Genomic DNA, 26,878 nt, shown 5'->3' on the forward strand with positions numbered 1-26,878 from the left:
GCTGTCCCAGCTGCTGCAATTGGCAAGGGACAAGGCATCACCCCTGCACCCACACCAAGTGAAGGCAGCTCCTCCCACACTCTTGTCCTGGGGCTGGCTCACTTACCATTGTCAGCTCTGCTGTGCTGTACAGGCAGGGATCAGGCCCGCCCTCTCAAGTGCTACCTGGAACCTTGTGGCTTGAGTGTGCTTGGCCAGTGGGAGGTAGCACTATTAGGAGGTCTTGTTGGAGGGCCACTGTGTTGGCAGGCTCTGAAGGCTCCTAGTGCTCAAACTCCACCCGTGTGGAAGAGAGATCAATTCCTCGTAGACATTGTATTCAGACTTTCTGTCCAGTGTCAGCCAGTATTAAGCCACAATCTGAGATGGAGTTTTGGCTCCTGTGTGTCTGTATACAGACAAGGTAGTTTGTTCTGACTTGATTCAATAACATTGTGAGCTTGACTGAGTATAATGTGTTAATGTTTGATAACCATAACCATCTTCTGCCAGCATTTCTACTTGGCCTGCTACATTTAATCTCAGTGTTAGTAATGTAATTCTACTGCAGAGAAGTTGGTTAGCATGAGTTCTGCAGTTGGAATAGACACTGTTTTAACTGACAGGTGTAGTCTCCCTTCTTACTGGAGAAAGTGTTCATCCAGTCACAGTTGTGTTTTGCTAATTTCTGCTCAGACTACCATTAAACTTCCGATAGCAAACCAGCTGTGGAATGGACATGTACAGTTGGGACGTATTCTCTGTCTACTCTTCTTCCTCTGTGTTTCTGTGGAGAAAGCTTCTTCTAGACCAATGAGTATTTCAGTTTTGAGTAAAATTATACTGGGACAAAGCCTTGAAAGTACAGCTCTTTGAAAAGACTTGTTATGCTGTAACTCTTCCCAAAAAATGATTTTTTTGCTCAAGGCTTGTAAGAATGAGATTTACCTGCAAACAAAAACCTTATCTGATACAGAAACTACACAAGTGAAAAGTAACTACACAAAAGTGATATAAATAAGTTTATTGCTGGATTTCCTCATTAACATTATAGAAATATTTTAAAATCACTAAAAGTCACAAATTGAGAGCCCAACAGGTAACCATACTTTATAAAAAAGAAAGTATAAAAGCGGCTTATAAAATTTTCTGAAAAGTATATCAGCTGACAGCAAAGAAATAGGAACCAGTCAGTAAATGGCACAAATACATCACTGAAGTTCTCAGTCGTCACCTAGAAGTCAGTGTCTGAGCTATGAAGTAGACCTGTTTTATAAGTTACACACTGAGTAGTGTTCCGAACTGTCCTTCCTCACTTCCATAAGAGAAGCCAGATCTTTTACTGCTATGGGGACAAAGTACTATCCATAAACTGGAGAAGAAGGCTCACCTTCCTCTCCCAGTACCTGAACAACAGAACAGTGTGCACAGAAACGGCTTTGGCACTTGAACCCTCAGACACTGTCTTAAACGTTGTTGCTTGAATATTGTAGTTTCACCTGGTGCTCTGACCTACATTGTTGTCTCCATGCTCTGTGGATATCACACACACACACACACACACACACACACACACACACACACACACACACAAACACACACACACACACACACCATTGTCACCTCCATGCTCTATGTACAAGATCTCTCTATCTCTCTATCTCTCTCTCTCTCTCTCTCTCTCTCTCACACACACACACACACACACACACAAAGTCCTTCATTCTGAAATAATATAACTTGACACCAAACACACCCAAATTAAATCTGTTTTAGCATTTCATTCAGAGTTTTCTTCTTGATTCTTATGTCATACAGTTAATTTGTTGACAATGTTTAAACTACCATCTGGGGTTGACTTAAGGCTCTAATTTATTATCAACAGTTTAGTCCTTATAGGAATCTCTTGAGATTCAAATCACACACCAATGATTCTTTCTTTTGAAGTTGTTTCTTGTTGAATGGATGTGGTATCTTGTCTGGGTAACCCATAGAGATAAATGGAAACACATACAAGAAGAGCTCCCAGTGTAAATGAAAGTGCTGAAAAGAGAAGGAAAAAAAACTATAAAAATGGTGAACTTATATAGGGCTCACATGAGCGCGCGCGCGCACACACACACACACACACACACACACACACACACACACACGACAACATGGGGTATCATCCTTAAGAATGCTACCTATCTCTTTTAAGGCAGGAAGACAGGATCTCTCAGTAGCCTGTAGTCCACCAATTAAGTTAGACTGCGTAGCCAACAAACCCCAGGGATCTGGGTTTCCATCTCCCAGTGCCAGCACCACAAGCATGTACCAGCACACTGGGCATCTGTCTGTAAGCTCTGGAGAACCTCAGGTCCTCATGCCTTTTACTGACGAGCCATCTCCCATCCTAAAATCTCTGTCACTGTGGGTCTGCACTACCAGGTTGCATGACTGCTATTTTCTAAATAGAAAGATTGTCTATTTAAGGAAAAAGATAAATATCAAGGGAATGATAACATACTTTTCAAAAACATAATTAAGCCTGTCTTGGACTGATAAAACAAAAGGATATATTAGTTCCCGTATACTATTTATAATTAAAGGAAACAGGTAATATAATATATATATGAGTAGAAAAATAAAATGCAGTATGATTTGGTTTTGTTATGATCCCAGAAAACTTAGTATAAAAGACAGTCACACAATTCAGTTTCCTAAAACTAGTGATTCAAGCCACTGAAAATTCCCAGATAGGTGGTCAGGTGATGATTACCTTTCCTGCTGCCCTTGACTCTTTTCCATGTTACTCCTGAAAATCAGGGTACACAAACCGCGTGTGAAGGCTAGCGTGCCTGCTGCACAAGCTTGAGTCCCCAGCACATGTATAAAATGGGCACAGTGACACACAGGGAGCAGGGACAGCTAGTCTAGCAGGATCAGTGTAGGCCTGCTTAGAAATGAAGGGAGTGACTGACCAGACATCCGGCATTCACCCACATGTACCCACACACCAAAAAGAAACAAAAACAAAAAGATAATAGTAAAACCCTTCGATGACCTAAATGTATAAGTAGTGTGTACATGACTCCTAATGCCACAGCTCTATATCTGACATAGAACCAGACTATATTCTATGTATGTGAACTACAGTACAATGGCCCAGTACTGATAGCTTTAGAAACTGGCATGTAGACAGCAAGGACAGTGCTGCATGCTTGCAATCCCAAGGCAGGTGGTTCAGGAGTTCAGGTAACCAGCTGCACAGTGAGTCACACCAATCTGAGTGACACCAGATAGCCCCCACCCCTAACAGGCATGTAAAGAGACAGCATCAACCCACTGTTTTAGTCCACCTATTAGAAAGACCAGCTCTGAGAGCAAAGTGTGAGGCAGTTTACATCTTAACACCTCAGGAGTTACCGGAAAGACTGCTGAGACAGAAACATTTTATATCCTTCCCAAGTTTTCCTCAGGAGCAGACACAAGGCTTATATGGCTGTATTAGAACTACAGTTAAGAGTTTACCCAAGGGGCTGGAGAGATGGCTCAGCGGTTAAGAGCACCCGACTGCTCTTCCAGAGGTCATGAGTTCAATTCCCAGCAACCACATGGTGGCTCACAACCATCTGTAAAGAGATCCGATGCCCTCTTCTGGTGTATCTGAAGACAGCTACAGTGTACTGATATATAATAAATAAATAAATCTTTAAAAAAAAAAAAAAAAGAGTTTACCCAAGTCAGGTGAAAAGAACATCTAAAATGGTAAGTGCTTGGACTTGTACAACTTCCTTGTTATTTGCTAGACAGTTCTAAGCAAACCTGACAAACCCAGGAGACCTGTGACATTACTCACATTTAACAGAGCAAATGTGAGACATTGTTATATGATTTCCCCAAGTCTGCTGCTAATAATTACAACAGGCAAAATTTGAACCATACTATAAAATGTTTTTCTACAATACTAATAATGCTTCTACTTATAAGATGAGTCAATTCCAAAATTAAATGTAATACAGGCCAGTTTTTTTCCTTTTATGTAATATAAACATTTAACAGATTTTTCTTAGGAGTTTATAGCATAATAATTGGTCAATAAAGAAAATAATTACTACATAGCTTAAAACCAACTTGAAACACTAAGACATTATTGTTCCTTGAGTAATTAAAAAGAGATAGATAGATAGATAGATAGATAGATAGATAGATAGATAGATAGATAGATAGATATGACAGCTAGGGGGAAAACACTGGAGGGATTAGCATAGCAACGGTGCCACAATATCACTGCAAACCAGTGCTCACCCAAGTCCAGAACGGAAGGACATAAGTTAAAATGTGAACCCCGGAAAGCCTGTCTGGCCGAGATGAGCCTCAGCCTGAGCACACACCTCTAATCCAAGAGCTCTCTGTTTATTGTGAACAGATTAAATAGTCAACCACAGGTCAAGAGGCAAAGCAAACAGCCAGCTGACAGGAAGTAAGGCAGGAGGATGGACATGGAGGTGCACAGGAAGTAGATAGGAGGGACTTCAGTTTGAAGGGTTAAAGACAGGATGGAGAAGGAGCACGTTCTTTTCCTTTTGGAACACTGGCTGAAGAGGAAGGTTAGCTGGGAGCTTTCTCTCCTTTCTGAGCTAGTAGGCTTTCACCTGAGCATCTGGCTCCCACGTCTTCATTGGTAAAATTGAATGGCTAGGATTTTGTTTTAAAAAAAATTTTGCACCCAATGTGACTGGAAAAGGAAAAGCCCACCAACATTACAGAAGCAGAAGGCACCTGACAGAAACGGCAGAAAACACTGCAGAGGACAGGAAACGGCAGAGAGAAAGCTACAGAGGAGACACTGCCTGTGATCGTCTCCAGAGGAAGCAGCAGCTCTTCACTTTGGCTGGACACCCAAAGAGACCCGACGTCTCCAAACTGGTGTGGGCCCTGAGACAGTGTAAGCCACCACAAAAGACAAGCTGAGTTATATACACAGACCTTCCCTTTCCTGCGTTAGAAACTGGGACGTCTAATTGAGTGGCAAAGTGATGAATCAGAAAGAGTTGACAGACTAGGACACGCCCACCTCTCCCGAGAAGACAGGAGAAGGAAGCTACTTAAGTGGCAGCACAGGGAAGGGAGCAGCTTTACTGAGACAAACTGAGAAAAAGCTAGACACACGTGAAGGGAGACTAAGAAGGAGCCAGAAGATGAGAACAGACTGCCAGAGGCTAAGAGAGAATCCAGACTGAGTCAGTCAGCTTGGGGAGGAGTCTGAGCTGGAACAGCTGAGGTCACCAGCTAGCCAGACATCAGAAAGAACAAGAAAGGGCGAGCTCAGCCAGCACTGAGTCTCGGAGGCTGAAAACATTCCTGCCTAGATGAGAGGCTTCCAGTACTAGGCCAGGTTAGTGGACGGAGGCAGTGAGCCTCAAGAGACAACAACTACACCAGGTGAATAAAAGATACTTTAATAAAAGCGGAAATGAAAGGAAGCTTCAAAATAGGCCTACATACGTTAGCCCTACTACTGAAAAGGATTGTTTCTGAGTACCTACTCATACCACCGTGCTCCCCGAGGATTCATAGGGATTGGTTCTAGCACTCCCCTCTGACACGCAAATCTTCAGGCTCACATATAAAAACAGTACAGCATTACATATTACTTACACATGCATACCTTTCCTACAACTGGTTCACAGGTTACTTAGAATCTCTACTAGAATGTGTATACTATATAACCATTTATATACCTAAGGGATTATAACACATATACTCGTATTCAGGCAAATAGTTTCTACCTAATATTTTCTAATGATTGGATCCACACATGCAGAAGCCATAGTTACATGGGACCAAATGTACAACCTGACCCACCCAGGGCATCCTGTATCTTAATTCTTAAGGGAAGATGGCCTTAACTGTTAAATAACAGAGTGGCCCTCTAAACAGCAGCTAGAACCAGCGCCCTTCAGGTTAAGCTCTAGGACTCTGAAGAGCTGGTTAACCACCTTCCCACAGCTGCAAACTGTGGGCTACACTATAACAGAATCAGGATCGCTTTAGTGAGAACTGAGAGGCTGTGCACTGAGAGGGTCTTCCATGCTAACTGCAGACGGTGACGTACTTATCTGCAATCCAAACAGTATGACTGAGGCAACGGTAGACAGAACAATGGCTGCGGCCGCAGAGAAGCCTTTCATGATGTTGTCTGTGTACTTCACCACCACTGACGTGTAGAGGCCTCCCACACTAGCAAGGACTTGGGACACAGAGAAAAATAAAACCTTAACACTAAAACAATGAAAGCATTCTATATTCTGTTGAGATAGTTTTCATTCCCAGAGATGACACACTCATTTACCTAGGGTGAGAAGCAGACATCTGAGAAGTTGTACTAAAGCTGAGTGGCGGTTCCTATAAACACAGTTTCTCAGATGCTTAAAGACTGTGTGCACCACCACTAAATTACATGGCTTACTACTAATACATTAATTAGATGCTTTTCATTGTGAAGGGATAGCACATCAATAAAAACAAAGTTACATATTCTGAACTGGTATTCAGGTATCAGAGGAATAATTCCAAAATGCCATAAGTGCTTAGAACAAATATCTAACTTAAAAATTAAAGTAAAAAAATCAAAGCAATCTACTGAGACCTTTTATTCCTGGATACGTACAGATAACAAACCAGACATAATACGTGTAGCCATAGAAAAATCCTTTTTCTTTAATTTCAGCGCCATCCGACAAGTAGGTACCAGCTAATGTCACAGCGATCCCTGACAGATACATCTGAATGTTTCTCACCCAAAGGGAAGTGTCTGAACTCTTTAAAACTTTTTCAAAATAAACTCCTAGAAGAAAAGAAATGGACATGGCAACATTAAATGAACTAATAGTCTTCAGTTTAGAACGTGCCCCAGTGTGTTATGTGGGGACTCTTCTTAATGTTAGTTAAATACACATTTATTATATAGTTTATGACATGATATATTGCACATTACCAATTTGCTTTTAGAAAGCATATAGATTAATAATTAAGAGGAAACTTCATAAGCTACATCTGACAAAAGGTTGTTAAACAATCAAGAACAGTTTCTTCCCTTTACCAAATCTCTGTATTCCTTAATGCCAAAAAGAGGCTGGCTGTGACTACACTGTCAGAGCAGTGGTCCTCCTCATCCCCTCTAACACACACATGTAGAAGTGAATGCCTTACTGTGCAAAGTTGCTGGAGTCACTCAGACGGTGTCTATTCAATGACATGACCAAAAGAAAGTGAGTAAAGCTGTTGCCCGTTGACGCATGTCTATAGACATCACATTTGTGTGTATATGTATTTTTTCCTGGGGCTGGAGGGTGAGGCACAAGTTGGTTTTTTCTTAGAGAAAAGAGAGTAGAAACCTTTTTTGCCCCTAAAAAGTCACATACCACTATTTCAAGTTTTAAATCTGGATGGAGGCATGTTAAATAGGGACACTGCAGATTTTGTTTAAAGACAGTTTATTAGCCAAAGAGGTGGGAACTGTTATTTACCAACTGAAAGGTTTAATTAAAAGTAAGATTTCTATATTAATTTTTATTTTGAGAGCTGATCTCACTGGCTGGCCCAGAACCCACTATGTAGACCAGGCTGGCCTTGATTGAATCTGCCTGCCTGTACCTCTCAGGCCCTACTGCCATCAATGCTGAGACTACGGTAGAAAGAGCGAACAATAGGACAAACATAGCTCCCAGCTGGACTTTCTGTCTGGACAGCATGTCCACCTGTGGCCTGTCACTGAGTGCAGGACTGTGAAGCCAACTTCTCTTTCCTCAGTTGTAAACTGAGACTGAACTAAACAGAATACTGGATATAAGCAATTAACTGCTCAAAAATACTTCTGAAAATCAAAAGAATAGTTTTTCAATAATTAGAATTTCTTTCTAATCTGTTGATTTTTAAGAATAAAAGTTTTTCCTTGTACTATGGTTAATTAAGTCAATTTCTAAAGTTGGCATTTTCTCTTCTCCTATAATATATCTCATTTCAAACAGTATTTTATTTCTGTAACCTAGCTGCTTTCCTAGTGGAAAAGAAAAAGTCACTCTTGAAATAGGTAGAAATAAAGAAAAATACAGATATCACTAATATATTCTTTACTACTAAAAAGAGCTCTTGAGTTTCATACCTGTTGGAGCTATTTCGAAACACATTTCATTCTTACATTAAGATTCATATATTTCTTATCTTTTCTTAATTCATTAGAGGAATGACTGTCCCTAAATGACTGCATACTTTCCTGTTTCCTTGATGTTTTGGGCTGTTCTTTGGTATTACGCTTGCTAAGGTACATTCACCCACCTCCTCTCTACTCCATAGCTCGCAGTCTGTTGAAGCAAAGAAGCAAAGGAAGGACTTGAGGTTACAGGCGACAGACACTGAGCTGGGGCAGCAATGACCTACGCGGCAGAGACGAGCTTGAGAACTGAACTCTGGGAACTGGGACGTACTTGTACCTGGCTGAAGGTCAATGTCCCTCAAAGTCAGAGTCTATTGACTTTAGTTCTTGCCTAAACTAAGATGGTCAAGATGACAGAAGTATATTCTTAAATAATCGTGATTCCGAAGTCTGAACGAAGTTAAATAAGCCACATATGTACTGGGGGACAGTGGACACCGAACAAACTAAGTCCCTTATGGGAATAAAAGTGCTGAGATAAAGCAGCTGGGTGGAAATGGCACTCGGGAAGCAGAGACAGGAGGATCTGTGAGTTCAAGCTATCCTGGTCTACAGAGAGAGTTCCAGGACAGCCAGGGCTACACAGAGAAACCCTGTCTTGGAAACAAACAAACAAACAAACAAACAAAAAGGCAAACCAAAAAATAAATAAATAAAAATTGTTAGGATAAACCAAAGAAATGAGATCTAGTTTTTACGGTTCAGTCTTTTTTAAAGAGAGTTCCGTACTAAAACAGCGCGGTTTATAACTTACCTGCAAATCCCGAGCACAGCACAGCAATGGCTATAGCTCCAAAGCCTAACAACGGGTTCTGCGCTACCTGCAATTGTAAGTTTTAAGAGTGACTTTCAGTGACTGCAACCTGGATCAATCCCATAGTCCAGCCAGCTTACTACAGACAGATGTGTTGCCTGGCCTGGTGACACACAGCTTTAATCCCGCACTCAGGAGGGAGGCGGCCAGGGGTAGGCACATTAACAACAGCAACAAGAAGCCCACGTTAGACTTCTACTGAAAGTACATTCCATGTCAGAGATTATATAAGAATGGTACAAGAGCAAATAAAGTGAAAAGACCAATTTTCAAAGTAACCAAAGCATTTAAGTTGAAAGCATTTCTTGAACACAAGAGTTTTACACAGTTGACCTACTTGTTAATTTTAATCTCTTTTCTTCCCTGAACCAAAGCATCAGTCCCAAGAACCCAGTGGTTGCTCAGTCCACGAGACTGGATGATTCAGCAATTTTAACCTGGTGCTGAGCTCCTAGCAGCAACAGAATCGGTGAACTTGCCAGGAGGAGTGAAGACAAGCGGACAAAATCAGTTTCCTTTTCCCCTTTTATCTGGGTTGCAACCGGAAGATAGCAACCCATATTTAGGATGGGTTATCTCAAATCAAACAATCTGATTTTAAAAATCCCATCCTGGCTAAATAGACAACGGAGTCTGACCATCAGACGCCATAGAAACAGATCATCCAACTTAGTCAAGCCTTCAGCTGACACAGCATTAGCTAGGTCAAACTAGAACCATACATGACCCATAAAAACTTAAAACCAATGTTTCAGTAAGCGAGGAAAACATAAAGCTAAACTAAAAGATGGTATAGCCCACAGACTGTCCACACCAGAAATCATAACAGTCAAAAGAAAGCTAGCTATGGATGGGGAGGGGGTAATCAAGGGCCTAACAACAACCATTCCAAAGTTACTGTTTTAAGCTCCTAGACCAGTTTTACCCTCCCACATTCAAAGAAATGTAGTCTGCAAAAACCAAAACAAACAAACCAAGAAACCCAACAAAACAAAACTGGGTTCCAAAGCCTTTTACTTCCTGCAGCCCCATAAAAACCCTCCACTTTTAACAGAGGATGAGTGGTGAGCCAGCCTTACAAATACACAAAATGTTAGAGGAAGAGACAGAGGAAAAGACCCAAAGGAAGTCGTCTTCTTCCACAGTGAATAGCAGAGTGTCTCGGCAAAGCTAACAGTAGACAAATCAGTTACTTAGTTCATCTATCAGATCACTGTTGAAAACTGACAACATTTCACCTCAGGACTCTTAAGGGTTATGATGATGCTCCGTGATTGCTGACTCTTGACTTTGCTCAAGTTACAGCTTTTAATCTCAGTATAACAACAAAAATAGAAAAGAAACTAAAATTTGGAAAGCCAGGCCTAAAGTCTAAGCTCCAACTTTTTAAGTACTTAAAATATTCTTAATGTAATTCTTACCCAAAAGAGGTAACCCACTGTTACAAGGTGGTAAGGAATGAATGTATGCAAAAATTCCTATCTACAAGGTAGGTATTCCACAAAAGACAACTTTCTCATCTGACAGAATGAGTTTAAATGCAAATATTGGTTTAGTATAAACTATCTATACTACAAGTACAAACAAGTTGTACTTATATAATATCAATTGAATATAACCACAAATGGATCTTATGCTGAGTTAACAGTTAACAGATCTAATAATAATATTAGAAACAAAGGAGCTATACCATGCTATGGCCAATACGATCCAGGCATGATCTGGAAACAGAATCAAGTGCTAGGGCATACGTGGAACGACAGAATAATACATCTGGAAGTAAAATACTGGGCAGTGCTAAGTCAGGGCTCGGGAAGTCCCTCTCTCTCTCTCTCCCTAGAAACCAGACCACGGAAATAAACGAGTATAATTGGGGAGAGAGGACACCTGAAGAGTAGGGATGTGACTTACCCTCGAACATTCACAAGTCCACTCTATGAAATTAGTATTTCCATCATTATGACATGAAGAACAATGAGGATTATGACACTCAAAACAACTCAATTAAGCAACTTACAAGTCAGAGTAGAAACCTGTACATAAAGGACTACCTTTACACATTTTCCTACCCACGTGAGAACACCCCTCGGCTTCCATCCCATCACCGGCAGTGGGCACACTGCCAGACTGTAGGTTGCAGGAGAGTGAATACTGGATGGAGAAAACCTTACCCAGCATTTCCAAAAGATGACTTAAAATCTGGAAATGCCCAGGACATCAAGAGAAGCCTGCACAGGTTACCTATTAACGATCTTTGGACAAGTTACCTCAGCTGACTGGACTTAATTTCTGTGGTGGGTTAAATGAAAATTCCCCCGTAGGCTCAGATGTTTGAATGCTTAGTCCTCTGTGGTGCCAATACTCGGACAGACTTAGGAAATGTGGCTTTGCCGTAGGATATGTCAGTTCAAGTTGTGAGCTTCAAGTTGGAACTTCGCCAGCCGTACTGCCTACAACTCTTGCCTGCACTCCACCATCATGGCCTGGAAGCCTCCGGACCCGTGAGTCTGGATAAATGCTTCTATAACTTGCCTTGGTCATGGTGTTTTATTACAGCAATAGTACAGCTACTGATACAATCTTGTTATCCTTACAAAAACAAAAACAAAACAGGAGGCAAATACTGAAGGGTATCTTCTGTCATTAAATATTTTAGCACTTTCCTCTTAGAAACAGAAGGCCAATCATACTCGCTACTTTTCTGTTGCTGTGATAAACCATCATGACCAAAGCAACTGATAGAAGAGTGTGTTTCCTTTAGGACTCAGCAGTTTCAAAAGGAGAAGAGTCCATAACCGTCAGAGTGGGGAAGGCAGGAGGGAGGCATGCCAGGAGAACAGCTGAGAGCTCACATCCTTGAGCAGAAAGAACCCTGCAGAGAGAACTGAACTGAGGATGGTGCCTGGCTCTAAGCCTCAAAGCCTGCTCCCAACAGCACACTTCCTCCAGCAAGGCCACTCTCCTAAGCCTTTCTCAACAGCTGAACAAGTGCATGGTCTACGGGAGGCGTCGCATTTAAACCACCACATTATGATCCTTAATAACTATGTAATGCTAAGAGGGAGAGCCCAACCATAAAGCAAAGCACATTTTAAATCAAAAGGAATATTACACGCTACAATCATCGAAGTGACTGGAGTGAGCAGAGCGGTACTGAGAGGGAAGTGTCCTGTGTTACCTGTGGTACATGGTTTTATCTCTTACCACGACTTTTGTAGCTTGGGCTGGTTTCCACTGTACAAGTGTGACCCCACCACACAGCATGAAGACCGAAATCCACTGTAGTTTGCTGAGTGATCGATTTAACATTAAAACAGTACATAAAGCAGTGCAGGGAATCTTCAGTTGATAGGTCACCTACAAACAAAGCAACAGAATAAATTCATCTAACGGAATTATGTCTAATATCATTAACAGAATTAAGAAAACACTTGTGAATGTAATAAAAGGTTAATTTAAAAAAAATCTTTCTCCATTTAAAAAATTTCAATGATCTCAAATCCCAGGTTTTTAGTTCTTGTATTTTTTCTTTTGAGGCAAGGTCTCACTATGCAGCCATGGCTGGCACTGAGCTCACAGAGAGAGATATAGAATGCTGGGAGCAAAGGCATGCACTGCCATGTCCCACAAAACAGGTTTTTATCACTAACTCAGCTTACCTGGTACACTGCTGCATCCAGGTTACTGAGAGCTAGGAAAGCCATGTTGTTCTGCACAGCATACACCAGTGACGGCACACTTAACTTCAGCAGCTCCTTAGGGCTCCCCAAGACGTTTTCACTCAAAGAGGCTTTAAATCTACCCAAACTGCCTGTTTCTCTTCAAAAACAAAAGGGGAGATGAAGGGAATGGTGAGGCAGAAAGCCAAGCAGCCTTTCCGATCAGTGCTAGGTAGTGAAGCCAGTCTTGTGCTTGCTAAGCGAGTCATCCACTGAGCTGCATCCTCTGCCTTTGTTTGAAGCAGGCTTTTACTCTGAGACCCGCCCATCTTCACATCCCACGGCTGGGGTCACAGGCATGCGCACCATGTCTGCAGTGCTCTGATAACGAGAATCCCCCACACGCGGTTAACGTTCTGATGGCATTTGCAGTGCACACTTAAGGATTATGCCCAACTAGTTTTAGATTCATTAATAGAAACAGACCTATAATTTATTCCCATTTAAAAAAACAAATTTCTGCTTAGAAAAAAAGTGTAACGATTAGGTAGGATTATCACCAAAATCTTCTGGTCAGAGTTCCAAGAATTTTTGAGCCCATTAAGTAAGAGACAACTGTTACCTATAAAGACTAACCCTCGCCACTTCAAGTCTGCTGTGCCCGGTGTGCTTCTGCATCCTCGTGATGATCGGGGAGCACGCCGTATCTTTAAACTGCCCTCAAATTACACATGAAATGCAAGTAAGACAAGGCTACAGTGCTTCTGCAGCTCAGATCTGAAAGCAAGTCATCCTTACTTATAGATTTACTGGGTGCTGATTAAATGGGAAATAAATCCTTCTATAAACATACTCTCAAGATACGTCAAATCTGTATAATTCTGTAATTTTAATAACAGATTAAATTCAGTAAAAAGAAAACCATATCTGTAATGTACAAAAAAAAAAATGCCTACTGGTTATACATGGTCTTAAAACCTATCCAACCAACCCCACCCCTATCCCCACTGAAAGAAGATGGCTTAATCTGGCTTCTGCCTCTACCAAAATGCACCCATTTGCTTCCTAGATATAAAAATAAAAATGTGTTTCATAATAAGCATCAATATCTCTCAAAAAATGGTTCTAAATGTAATTCAGAGTGCCCTGAAAGGACCACACTCATGTTTAAGATGATTATGGGGGGGCTGTGGTGTTTATTAATATTAGAATCAACATTTGCAAATATTTTTATATTTAAATGCTACAGGAACAGTTACTTAAGTTCTAGGATGGCAACAAAATTTTGGCCCATTATTGTCAAGTATATGGTACAACTATATACTTGATTAACATCTTAACGAGAGTATAAAGAATTATCAATTATCTTTCCCTGTGTAAAATTTAAAAAAAAAAAAAAAGCTCCTAAGGGATCGAATTGAAGCCTGGTGGTTAGCTTTAACTGTCAGTATCCCCTGGGGAGGGGGGCTCCATGGGAGATTCTCTGGATTAAGGAGAGTCTCGCTTTGCTAATTAAGATAGGTATCAGCATTCCTTCAGGAGGGGGTTTTCATATGTGCAAAGAGAAAAGACAATGAGCTGTGCACCAGCCTGCCAATGTGGCACTGTCCCTCTTCCGAGTGTCCACAATGTGACCAGCTGCCTCTAGCTACTGCCACGGTGACTTCCTCGCCAGGACTGTAACCTAAATTGAAGCTTGAGAGGGCAACTGTCTTAGACATAATCTTATGTACCTATAAAGTTTGCAAACATCATTGTACCCTGGCAACTACAACTGTATGATCCTGGCTATTGCCGCTTATACTGTTTCTCATAAAGGTATAAAAGTCTGATTGTTCTCATTAAATTGCCACAGCTTAAGTTTTGCTGTGTCCCTTCCAACCAGCCTGGTTCCATGCCTCACAGTCGTATCAGGTGACCTTGGCCTGAGTAGGTAAGCGGGCATTTACACTGTTATTCTGTTCTGCAGTAGGAGAAAACGGGAAAGCAACCAAATGTGTATGAGTAGTGACTGGCATATGGCATACAGCGGAGAGAGATTTCTGTGTACTGGTGTGAAGAATTCATGTGTGAAAAAATGATATAAAATATAAAAACTGAGTGGCGCACACTAGTTACTGTATTCCACACTCACTGCCTAGCAGTTTCGTGCATATAACTAAAATACCCCAAGTAGACCACATAAGCGTTGTCAAGAACCCAGCCATACACTTGTCCACACATCTCTCTTCTTCTTGAAGTTCTCATTTCTGCTTGAAATAAGTATAATTTCACATTCCAAGCAAAGTGGAAAGCTATGATTAAAATCAGTAAGAATGGAGGAATCCTAAATTAAGTAAAACAGAAATCACTACTTCAAATGAAGAAGAAAATTCTATTTCCGAGGAGAAAGAGCCCACAGCACACATCATTCATTACATGATGTAACACTTAAAGCAAAAGGACTACATACAGACCACTGGAGCGCAGTGAGACTGGAATAGAAACCTCGTACGTCTTGTCACATTTATCTCTGTGGGAGTGTGTGCATATGCATTTTTCTGCCTGCCACAGTGCTCACGTGCGACTTAGTTCATCCCTCCACCACATGGGCCCAAAGATCAACTCTGGGTCATCAGACTTGGCAGCAAGCACCTTTGCCACTTGTTGAAGCATCAGGACAGCCCAGAAATGTTTCTCCATTACTTAGTGTCTTTATTTATTTTACAACTCACTCACAGCTTCTCCTCTCTCTTTTCCTCCCAGTCCCTCCCTCTCACCTCACCTCCTCCCAACATCCTCAGAGAAGGGGCATGGATATCAACCCTCCTTGGCCTATCAAATTGCAGTAGAACTAGGCTCGTCTTCTACTGGGGCTAAACAAGGCAGCCCATTAAGGGGAAGGCATCTAAGGCAGAGACAGCCCCTGCAGCTGCGTTAGGAGTCCCACATGAAGCCCCAGCTGCACAACGGTTACATATGTGCAGAGGGCCTAGGGCCATTCCATGCCTGCTCTCTGGTTGGTGGTCTCATCTCTGAGCCCCTATGGGAGCAGGTTAGACTCTGCATGTTTTCTTGTGGTGACCCAGACCCCTCTGGCTCCTTCAATCCTCTCTCCCCCTCTTCCACAGGATTCTTCAAACTCCACCCAGTGTTTCAGTCCAGAAAATCTTAGTCCACTACCTATTTCAAGACTAGCCAAATGAGTAAACATCCTGGGGCTAACGGAAGCTAAGCTCATCTACACTGCACAAGGAACAAATGAGAACTGGAGCTGGTGGTGCTGAACATAACTGTTCTGATGTCACTGGAGGTGCCATGCAGAGAAACGGGCATACGCAAGTGTGTGTCTGCATAGGAGCATACATCCTAGCTCTGTCTGCTCAAAGAGCCCAGCTCAGTGGTTCTCAACCTTCCCAATGCTGCAAACCTTTAATAATTAATTCCTCATGTTGTGTGATCCCTCCCCAACCATAACTACCTTATAACTATAATTTTGCTACTGTTATGAATTGTAACATAAATAACTGATATGCAGGCTATCTGATATTCATTTGATCCCTGTGAAAGGGTCTTTGACCTCCAAAGTGGTCTCAATCCACAGGTTGTGAACCACTGGCCTAGACAGACTAGTGTAGCAGCAACATCTGTAACAATATCCATATTCCTGTACCTAAATAGGGAGAGAGAGGGAGGTTTGCAAAGGAACAAGAGATCAGGTCAGGACAATGGCATAAACCAGTTGCAGGCTATAATCTGTTTAGTCAATCTGTCTGCCTAGTGCTACATTTTTCACATTCTAATGCTGACTGTTGGTGATGTTATATTCAAAATGGCCCCCAAATACAGTGCTAAAGTAAAAAGACCCTACTGTTCTAAGCGTCTGAAGGCTACATGCAATATGAAGAAAATGCATCTAGTAAATAAGCTTCATTCACACCAGGGTCAGAGTAAGCCATGAGTTCAGTGTCAATTAATCAGTAACATTTAATAAGTGCCTTAGCTTCTCCTAACTGTAACAAGATCACCTCTAGAAAGTGAGGGTTTATTTTGGATCAAAGTTTGGAGGCTTCGGTTAGCCCCGCTGCTCTTGGCTACACAGACAGTGCGTTACATTAGGACCACAGTACCCCACAACTATTCACCTTGTGGCCAAGAAGTAAAAGAGAGAAAGACCAGAGTCCCACAGTTACTAGAACCATGCTGGGGATGAGGCCTTCAATAGACCAAAGCACAAGCCTTTAGTGAACACTGAGGATCTAACTATAGCATCAAATATATCTCAACCTGGAACACACATGAAATAGGTTATGTACTGATCCATTCTGCAGCACCTCATCGTAAAGGGCAGACATTTAAATAGTTCCAAACATTTTAACAATCATCTCCAAAGATATAGGCCAGGCTAGCCTGAAACCCACGGAGACATACTCACTTCTGTCCCCCAGGTGCTGGGCATAGAAGACTTGTATGCCATTATGCCTAGCCCAAACATGCTTCTTAAGTACTAAAGTAACATCCTGGTTACGTTTGTCCAATTTTTAAAAAGATAATTTTCCATTTATTTATTTACTTAGTGTGTGTGTGTGTGTGTGTGTGTGTGTGTGTGTGTGTGTGTGTGTGTGTGTGTGTGTGTGTGCAGGCACATCAAGGGGAACATCAGTTCTCCTCATTTCCTTTGGGTCCCAGAGATCAAACTCAGATTGGCAGACTTAGCAGCGAGCATCTTTAAACACTGGACCATCTCACCAACTACTTTTTAAAATATTACTGGTTTTCATATGTATATAAAGAAATGGCAGCACTGGGAGTATCTGGAAATTTTTAATATTTTTTTTTCAAAATCTGTACTACTAAACCTAAATAATTTTTTGGTTTAAAATAGTTAACATAAAATGAGTTTTCTATATAGGGTGTATGTGGGTAAGTTGCAGAAAACAAGACAGACTTGCTGAGTTATAACAAGCACTTGCTAATCTTTAAATACTGGTTTCTAAAATGTGTAACACTTACGAAACTGTAATTTGGGCTCTGATATATGGTAGCAGATGCCTGTTATTTCAGCACTCAGGAGCCTGAGGCAAGAGAACATGAACTACAGAAAGTTCAAAGCCAGCCAGAGTAAGACAAAAATAGTAGTAATAAACATAAAATAGTCTATATTCGAATTCTTGAGTTAAAATTTTTCTTTCCCTCTAAGTTGGTAAACCCTATATTTTTCCAAAAGGAAGCTCAGCTTTAAGATGATATCGACTGCTATATGGAGACTGTTCTGGATTTTAAACACTGACTTTGTCCGTGAGATGCCGCCTTGTAAAGGTACAGTAGGAACTTCCAGCTGGCATCATCCCGATGAAGAATGACAGAATAAAAGATAAATTTCCAGAAAAATAAACTTTATTCCATGGACGGCTTGGGATTTTACTACACTTGCATATGAGTGCCCCTACCCATAAGATAAATTTGAAATTCAAATATTTTTAAACCATTCTAACCATCCACCTCTAGTTCTTTTTTCTTTTCTCCCTCCCCAGACCACTGCCAGTGTATCCTTCTCCTCATGATCTTTTGAAATCATTTGTCCTATTATTTTATTTTACTTTGGTTTCTGTCTCTCCCACTACATCTGTTTCAAGAAGACAGGGGTCCCATTGATTCACCCCTGTCCATCCACCACGGGGAAACTGCTGAGCAAAGGTGCATGAGACCAGCTTAGAAATGTTTAAATCCAATTTGCCTGTCTCTGCCTAAAAGCCATACTTACTGTTTCCCAATCTCACCAGTATGCGTGACACTTGCATGAACTCTCACCTGCATACATGACACTGACATGAACTCTCAGCTGCATACATGACACCTACATCAACTCTTACCTGCTTCAATGCTTTAAATAGTTAGATCCTCACCTCATAAACCCCCAAGTCATTTACGAGCAGGGTTTTACTTAATTCTTATTTAATTCTCAGCACCCTGTATCTCTCCTCCAATGAAAACACTGGAAAAAATGCAACTTCAAGGAAGAAACAAGCACATGAAGTTGGGAGTAAAACTGGCTTCGTCCTGTTCGGAATCCCAGTTGTCACCTTCCCATTTGCCGCACCTTCAGCTAAACTGATTCTTTGATGGCGTTACTGACTCAAAGCTCAGCACTCTCACGTGTCAGCAGAACCATCTTGAGGCACTTCATCTGCTGCATTGATAAAATATGCTATGTCAAAATGTTTAAAAATTAAATGAAATTACTTCCAGGCATCTGCACAGTACCTGGCGCTTAACACAGGAAACACCCATAAAACATTTAGAACTATCGTTCTATCCCTCTAACTCTCCTCCCCGTAAGGTCAAACAGCAGAGATCTTAGGTTTCATGACCTATATTGGTTCCTTTTACAGAAAACAAAACAAAACAGCACAGGGAACAAACTGCTTTTGGGCTAGAAACCACCATTTGCCAACTCCTATTTGAAAGTTGGTATTGAAAGAGAGTTCTTCGATTTCAACCTCATCAACACTGGGGTTAGACAGTCCTGTGTTTTAAAGGGCTGTTGTAGGCACTGGACAATAGCGAGAATTCCTAGTCTCTATCCATCAGAAGAAATACATGCCTATTATGACAACCCAAACTGTACCTCTTCAGGGGTGAAAACTGTCCCTAGTAGAACAGTCCTGCCCCAGAACAATCGAATACGTAAAGATATAACTTGAATTTTTAATACTTAAGCTGGAGGAAAGAAGAATTTAACTTTCTAGAAGTAGTTTTACTTACTTAGCTAGAAGGCCGACACTTATCAGTAACTTTATAACTTCTGTGATGCACACGGCTGTGGTTGAAAAGTAGAGTCCTTCCGCTGTTGTCCTTGTATATCTTAAAGCTATGGTATAAGCGGCAGCCACCAGAGTCATCACTGTCAAGCAGTATAGTTTGAAGAATAGACTGACATTTTCTGGAAAATATGTGCAACAAAAATATTATTTAGCACGTGTACATATACATATATACATATATATATATGTGTGATGCTAATCGACTAGCTAGTCCTTAATGTTTTCAACTGCTAGCACCATTTTTTAAAAATATGACATATAAAACTCAATTTCCAAATAATACTTTCTGATTAATTGAACAAAAAATACTGCTGACTTTAAAACTCCATACGAATTAGGCAAAGATACTGTTTAGTGCCCCCAACTATACAAATACATGGCATACGAATCTTTGTTATTTTTGAACAATTTTACACACACACACACACACACACACACACACACACACACACACAAAACTTTGATTACAAACCTGTGAAAACAAAGTATCAAAGCAACTGTAATACATTCTAAATCTCAAGACGTTAGAAAAGGGGCTTGAGACCTGTCTGGCTATATCTGTCATTCCAGTGACCTACGAGGTTGAGTTGGTGTCTGCTTGGCTAGGCTGTTGCTGCCTTCCTTCCTCACCACCTCACCTATATTCCTCCTAACATGCTAGCTCTACTCTCAGTCAGAAAGGACACACTTCCCAGGTAGAAGAGGCCACTCCTCATTCCCCGTGTGTAGAGCACACACAGAGAGCTGTGCTCCTCGGCTACCTCTAAATATGCTCTTGAAGGTAACAGAATGAAAATGAAAGGCTCACTGAGCAACAAGAGTGCAAATGAAGGTAACTGGAGTAGCAGACAAATGCAATCCCAGCACTCATGAGCCTCCGTGTCCTGGACAGTAAAAATGTCCCTAGTAGAGAAGTAGAGAAGTATTGCTCTACAACAATCTAATCCATAAAGATGCGACTTGATAACCAGGCTTGGACCATATCCTAAGACCCTGTCTCAACCACACACACACACACACACACACACACACACACACACACACACACACACCCCACAGGTTCATGACATTTAACATAGAACAAATTACATCTAACCTCTCTCTTGTTTTACTGCATTGTCTGAAAGTGAATTGGTTAACCCAGAGAACTTAGTAAAACCTCTATTAATATAAACTTGAAATGCAGGATATAGCAGTCCTCACTCAGGGGCCAAAGACAGTCCAACACCTTTGGTAAATTTACAATCATTGGGGAATCCGGTTTCCCCCTTCTTGCTTCCTGCTCTGAGACTGCCAACACCCAAGGCTCGAACTATTTCTGCTTTCTTTTTATGACAAAATTTAGAGTACCATGCAAGATTTAGGTGAGAAAACCAATTCCCACAATTGTGTTTTTATTAATTATGAATGAGTGGATCTAATCCTTTGTCATTGAGATCTACTGAGAATGGAGTCATACTTGATCTACTTGGTGTTCAGAGTTAGCATTTTGTCATCAAATTAGTAGCAAGTGTCGCCCTTCGAACACTGTTCTTAGCTCATGGGTTCTACATAAATAAGCAGGGTTACTAACTTGGGCCCTACTGTGCCAGTCACAGTCTGAAAATCCTAAGGATGCCAAGTGACTCCAGGGTGCTATTTTTTAACTGACATCCTATGTGCTAAGCATGCTTTTGATCACACCTTTGGAAGCCTAATCATAGGCAAATAAAATAGGTGTTCCTAACAGATACTTTAAAATATGATTATCTAAGAACTTAAGGAAGAGTATCTTCATATAAATATTTCCTCCTAGGTGAATTAAAGCATAATGTATAAGTTGTAGGCAAATTCTTAAAATTTAACCAAAGAAATACAACAGAAAAGAAGAAATGTGTCTTATAACTATCTCTCCTTCCTAAAAGGTCCAATAAGCCAGATAAGCAAGGCTCATGTAAAGGACAGTGAAGGAAGTACTATAATACTTCCATTGTTCTAAAACTTTCCTATGAAAGAGTTTATGATTCCAAAAATATGGAGCAATTACATCTAATCAGTCAGCACAAGAGAAAGCAAACTACACCATCCGTATTTTTATATGACGGCTCAGAATGGCTTTATATTTTCAACTGAATGGATGGAAAAATGTTTGAGTCCCATCTCAAGTCACATGGAAATCATGTTAAAATTTCAGTGTCCATAAATAAAGTGTCATTAGGAGATAGCTCTTCTCATCTGTCTAAATTAGCCTGCCTACAGCTGGAGGGTTCAGCAGCTATGAGGGAGAGTAACTAAGCTCTCTACAGAGACTGCCCATCCATGACCTGAAATTATCAATATTCTCATCACTAAGGAAGGAAAACTCAAATCACTTTTTTTTTTGCTGTGTTATAGGTTCCTGATTCAAAAAAGCAAGATAGTTTAAATACTGAAGATGTTTAAATCCAGAAAACATATTATATTTTTTTTTCTTTCCTTGAGACAGGGTTTGTCTATGTAGCTCTGGCTGGCCTGGAACTTGCTGTGTAGAATATTCTGGACTTGAACTCATATGTTCTGCATGTCTCTGCCTCCTAAGTGCTGGGATATATAGGCATGGGCCATTATCACAGGGTGGTTTTTTTTTTTTTTAAACACTCATAATGAAAAGCCTGCTAATGTAATCCTTAAAAATAATTAGTAATCAAAGTAGAAAAGTCTAAGTTTAGATACTATGAAACATACAGGACTTTGGTGTGCAATACCACTTTAGAAGCTAACATTTCAACGTTTAAAATCGATTCTTGAAAACATGATTTTCACTTACATTTCAGTTTAGCATTACAGCAAAACATTTTTTCCGCAGTTCCTCATTTTCTGGTATGGAATTTCATTATTAGGAATTTCAACGTTTTCAGGGTAATATAAAAATGCATGGTACATAGCTATTTTAAACTTTACTAAGAATTCAAATCATAAGAAGCCATTAATCAGAAACCTGGCCCACTAAATTATCCAGCACCCCCCCTTGCTGAGAACCTGTTACCTTCCACAGTATTTGTTTTTGAGTAGGAAATACCCCCAAAAGAGTCAGTCCGGAGTTACACTTTGTTTTCCACTTACATCTTTTTTTTTTTTGGGGGGGGGTCTTTTTTTCGGAGCTGGGGACCGAACCCAGGGCCTTGTGCTTCTTAGGCAAGCGCTCTACCACTGAGCTAAATCCCCAGCCCCTCCACTTACATTTTTATGGGGACTGTTATTGTCATGCCTGAAAGCTTGGACATTTCAGGAAGTAGCGGGTAAATAATCTTTACGATGACTCTAAGGAGGTATAGAAACTATTCCATTAGGATAAAAAGTGCAACACACCCAAATGCAACAAAGTATCTACTGGCAAGAAGTCTAAATCTGTAAACTGCTAACCACCCTTGATTTGCCTGCTGCATCTTTTAAGTGTTCATTTGTCAATAGCCCTACTTGTCCTATTACTCCCTTCCTGAATGATACAGGACTTATCTGAAATGAGACAATCCACCACCACACAAAACGTATATGGCACCTGATGTTAAATGTCAATTCCACCCAAAGATAAATAATTTCACATCCACGCAAAAGGATATTCTTTAAATGCTTGTCCAACATTTATTTAGACTTAAAGCCAGTGCTCATGGGGGAAATGGTGAAGATGGAAAAAAAAAAAATAGCGATGTCGTTGCTACACACGAGGGCTCAGACTACTAATTCCAGCGCTTGAAAAACTGAGGCAGGAAGATCTCCCCGAGTTTGAAGCCAACGTGGGCTACAGAATGAAACCATGTAGTGTTGGTTCCTGCTTTAAAAATAAATACACAAAAATGCCATCGCCTCTTAGCCTGTCCTAGCCACAGAGCTACAGAACAAAACCTCAGCCTTGGGTCCGGCTTACATAAAACTTGAAAGGGCAGTCACTATAGCACTGCCCAGTCGACCCTCCATCCGGAGGAGCAGCGCGCGCCCCCTCAAACCCTGAACTCCGAACCACAGCCTCGCTCCAGGTAGGAACCTGGCCGGCGCCCGGGAGGCTCACTGCACCGACGTGCGGGTGCAGCCTGCAGCCGCTCCCCGCAGGGAGCGCACGACCCCCGTAGCCGGCCCGACCCGCAAACCCCGGGCCGCCGTTCCCTAGTGACCGCCCTCAGCCCAGCCTCACCTCTTGCCGGAGCCATGGTGCAGAGAGAGCCTGCGGAACTGACGGCCCTGCGGCCATAGAGACACGCCGGCCTAGAGAGCCCGCCGCACCAGACCCGCGAGGAGGAAGCAGGGGCTACGGCGGAAGCCGCGCGGCGTGCGGAGCGACAAGTCTGGGAAACCCGGTCCTACCGGGGCTCTGAAAACCGCAGCTTCCGGTTGGCTGAGGGGGCGGAGTCAAGGTGGCGGAGCACTTCCTTCTGGGGATTGCTGAGGGTCCCAAGAGATTGAGGCCACAAGGATTTTGAAATGCTCTTGATTATTGTTTGTGTGAAAGCCGTTAGAGAGGCTCCAAGAACTCGAACTTCTGTAACTTTTACCTCCACCACGGTCGTCCATGGTTACCTCTTGGATAAATTTAGTATATATTACATACTGCTCGGAAGTTTTGTGTCTGCCTTCATCATCCTTACTGTCACTGTCTATCCTGACTTGGTAACTACAAGATCTTCGGACAACAAAAAAGACCTCAGAATATTAGATTGCACTATAACAGGCACTTCAACCACTCTAATGGTTATTGTGACTAGAGGATGTTATTAGAAAATAATCCTGGGGTGAAATGGCTCCTGTTCAAAATATCTTGATGTGGGGTTGATGGCACATGCACGTAATCCCCATATATGAGAGACTCAGACAGGAAAAATCTGTAATCGAGTAGTCTGGGTGACTTAGTGAAATGCTGTAAAGCACACAACAAAAAAAAAAAAATTGATCTTTGAAACTACAGAAATAGCATCAGCCCTGACAGTAATAGGGATACAGGATTCTGAAATAACCCAATAGCTTCCACCTTTAGTAGCACTGTCCTTTTGAAAAATCCTCTTTGGAGAGTTCTATAGGCATTGGATGTATGTACAAATATATCGCACCTCTTAACGTGACTGGAAAACTTTTAATTCCTTATCATGATATATTACTATGATGTAGAAGATGCCCCCAGATAGACTTTTTTTTTAAGGAGTTAGAACTCACGAATACTAGGCAAACGGGCTGGAACTAAGCTACATTCTCAGCCCCAGAATTAACTCTGTAGAGTTTGATATTCATTTAACCTTATTTGGGAATAATATTATTCCCAATTATGTTTGTAAGTGTGCTCGCTAATGCTAATCGCCGTTCCTGTCGTTAGTATAGTTCATACATGTGGAATTATTCAGTTTCTTATTCTACATGTATTTGAGCACACAAATAGGAAACTCAAGACTTGAACTTTGTGATTAAAATACTCTATCGCATACTAATTGTTTTACAACTACTGCTTCCCATAGATTTTATCTTCCCACCTTTGAGTATCGTGTTCTTAGTATTTTAAAGAGGCAAATGGCTTTATTAAGATTCCATTGCTATATGTTGTAGATCACAGACTCAAAGCAAAGCAGACTGGTTTGTGTTAAATTCTAAACAAGCTTGTATTGGTTTACCACATACTTAGTGATGTATTTGCACTAAGCATTAACATTCTTTAAAAAGTTGTTTAAGGAGCTGAAGGTGGCCCTTGTATGTTCTTTTCTCCAGTTAGCTTCACAGTCTTGGTGTTCACTGTTCGCTTCTGCACATTCTGAATGGTCTGAATAACCACAACAGATTTGCTGATTTCAAAGGTATAATTGAGATTCTTTTCACTTTGAGTTTTTCTCTACCTGCTGACATCTTACGGAAAGTCTATCATATGGCCAGAAAGGTATAGAAAGAAGGGAAATCAAACCAGAGGCTACTGCTGTTCTCTCACCTGAAGCAACAAAACAGAAGCACCCATAACAATGGTCTTCAGAATATTAGGCATCAGTGCTAAAAGACACAAGTGAGGTTAAGCCGCTCAACCCCTGGAGAAGTTTCTGAGGTGTTATCACAGGAACCAACCCAAGCTAAGCCTAAACTCTATGAGCTAAGAATATAGAACTGCCAACCCCAAGTAGGGATGCTAATGGCTGGAGTTTGAGAGCAAGAACATCCCTGAGCCATAGGATAGCTTCAAGTGAGAACTGGAATGAGGGTTTTCTTACGGGAGTGTGGATGACCCGAGAGCAGCAGCTCTGGATTCTTAACCAGCAACACATGATGAAATCCCCATGTTCACATACTCAGGGCCACCGAGTCGTTTAACATTCCCCAGCCTCTAGCTTCTCTCCAGACCAATAAGTGCAAGTAGGGCAAAAAAATAACTTACTTTGGTTATTCTGTTGGTGATATTCAAACTGTCCAATTATACTCGTTGTAAGACTTCACCCTTTTCAAAGTCTATATAAGGTTAGTGAAGAATTTTTGCTTCCGACAAATAGTTTCAAACAGATCTTGATTATGTGTTTGGTTTTTGTTCCCTGTCCTAATCAACAATACTTAAAGGAACCATGATATATTGTGAACAGTACTACACACACACACACACACACACACACACACACACACACACACACTGGCCACAAGATATAAAATATTACTGAGCAGGCCATTTTTGTTGCATTTCTGGTTCACAAGTTATACTATTGAATCATATCTTATTCGTTGTCCAAAAGATATTCCACTCCATTTACATAAACCTTATATCCCTGTCCTAATTCAAGTAGCCCAAGACCATTAGGGGGAAGCCAGTTAAACCATAGCCTAACAAGTCTCACTTACTGACCCATGTTAATGAGAAAAAATGAACACCAGAGGAACCACAGTCTGTAGAAGCAAAGGAAAGGGCATAGTTACAGCATTTTAAGTAAAGATAAACTTAGATGACGCAGTATTTTTAATAGAGTGTGAACATGGCTGTGGGTAAAGAATGTTGTATAGCAGTTTCCTTTGAATCAAAACACTGGGATGGAGGAGTGTTTTCATGAGATTCAGGAGGTAAATGAAAGGCCACAAATCTGGGAGAACACAGAAAAAAGGAGTCTCTAGGATCCCGCCCGAGACGGGATATAAAAACGAGTAAGCAGGCTAGGGTTGGAGACCATGACCAGTCCAACGGCAGGGAGAAGAAATACCTGTAAGCCGGGTGCAGCTCTCAGGGGTGCAGCTCTCAGGGGCATCCCACGTTGGGGTGAGCTTTTCCGTGATGCGATGCAGCTGGTTTTAAGTTGTCTTTGTTCCTTGTAAGTAGTGCCTCAATCATATTATTAGCAACCTTTCCTCCCCCAAATTCTTTGGTTCACCAAATAGGACACTGGTACAACTGTTTCTAGTTTGCCGTGGATTCTTTCCCTGGGGTTAGTAGACAAGTAGTGTGTGTCTCCAGGACACATCTGTC

The 26,878-nt window shown here is 41.3% G+C and overlaps 2 protein-coding genes across 2 annotated transcripts in view; one reads left to right on the forward strand and one right to left on the reverse strand.

The window, feature by feature from the left end:
• Positions 1–8,808, forward strand: part of Rars2 (arginyl-tRNA synthetase 2, mitochondrial) — a 52,908-nt gene extending 44,100 nt beyond the window's left edge. Inside the window, exon 21 of the mRNA XM_006237986.5 lies at positions 8,320–8,808. Coding sequence (XP_006238048.1) covers positions 8,320–8,334 — 15 coding nt within the window. The 3' untranslated portion in view covers positions 8,335–8,808. The remainder of the gene's footprint in view (positions 1–8,319) is intronic.
• On the reverse strand, positions 989–23,770 carry Slc35a1 (solute carrier family 35 member A1). Its single transcript, NM_001107924.2, has 8 exons — positions 23,603–23,770; positions 19,397–19,574; positions 12,653–12,812; positions 12,198–12,350; positions 8,934–9,000; positions 6,635–6,811; positions 6,080–6,214; positions 989–2,022 (listed from the first exon to the last, which is right to left on the reverse strand). Exons 1-8 carry the CDS (start codon positions 23,616–23,618, stop codon positions 1,898–1,900), a joined length of 1,011 nt encoding a protein of 336 aa, NP_001101394.2. The 5' UTR covers positions 23,619–23,770; the 3' UTR covers positions 989–1,897.
• Positions 23,771–26,878: the final 3,108 nt, after the last annotated feature.

The sequence above is a fragment of the Rattus norvegicus genome, chromosome 5 (genome assembly GCF_036323735.1).
Source record: "Rattus norvegicus strain BN/NHsdMcwi chromosome 5, GRCr8, whole genome shotgun sequence".
Taxonomy (NCBI): Eukaryota; Metazoa; Chordata; class Mammalia; order Rodentia; family Muridae; genus Rattus; species Rattus norvegicus.

Bases quoted from the DNA above. Each gene is read 5' to 3' on its own strand.
- Slc35a1 (NM_001107924.2), bottom strand. The intron at 6,812-8,933 runs GTAAGTTATAAA...CTTTTCTTCTAG, and splicing joins GCTGTGCTCGGGATTTGCAG to GAGTTTATTTTGAAAAAGTT. The intron at 2,023-6,079 runs GTACGTCACCGT...TTCTCTTTTCAG, and splicing joins ACTGTTTGGATTGCAGATAA to CACTTTCATTTACACTGGGA.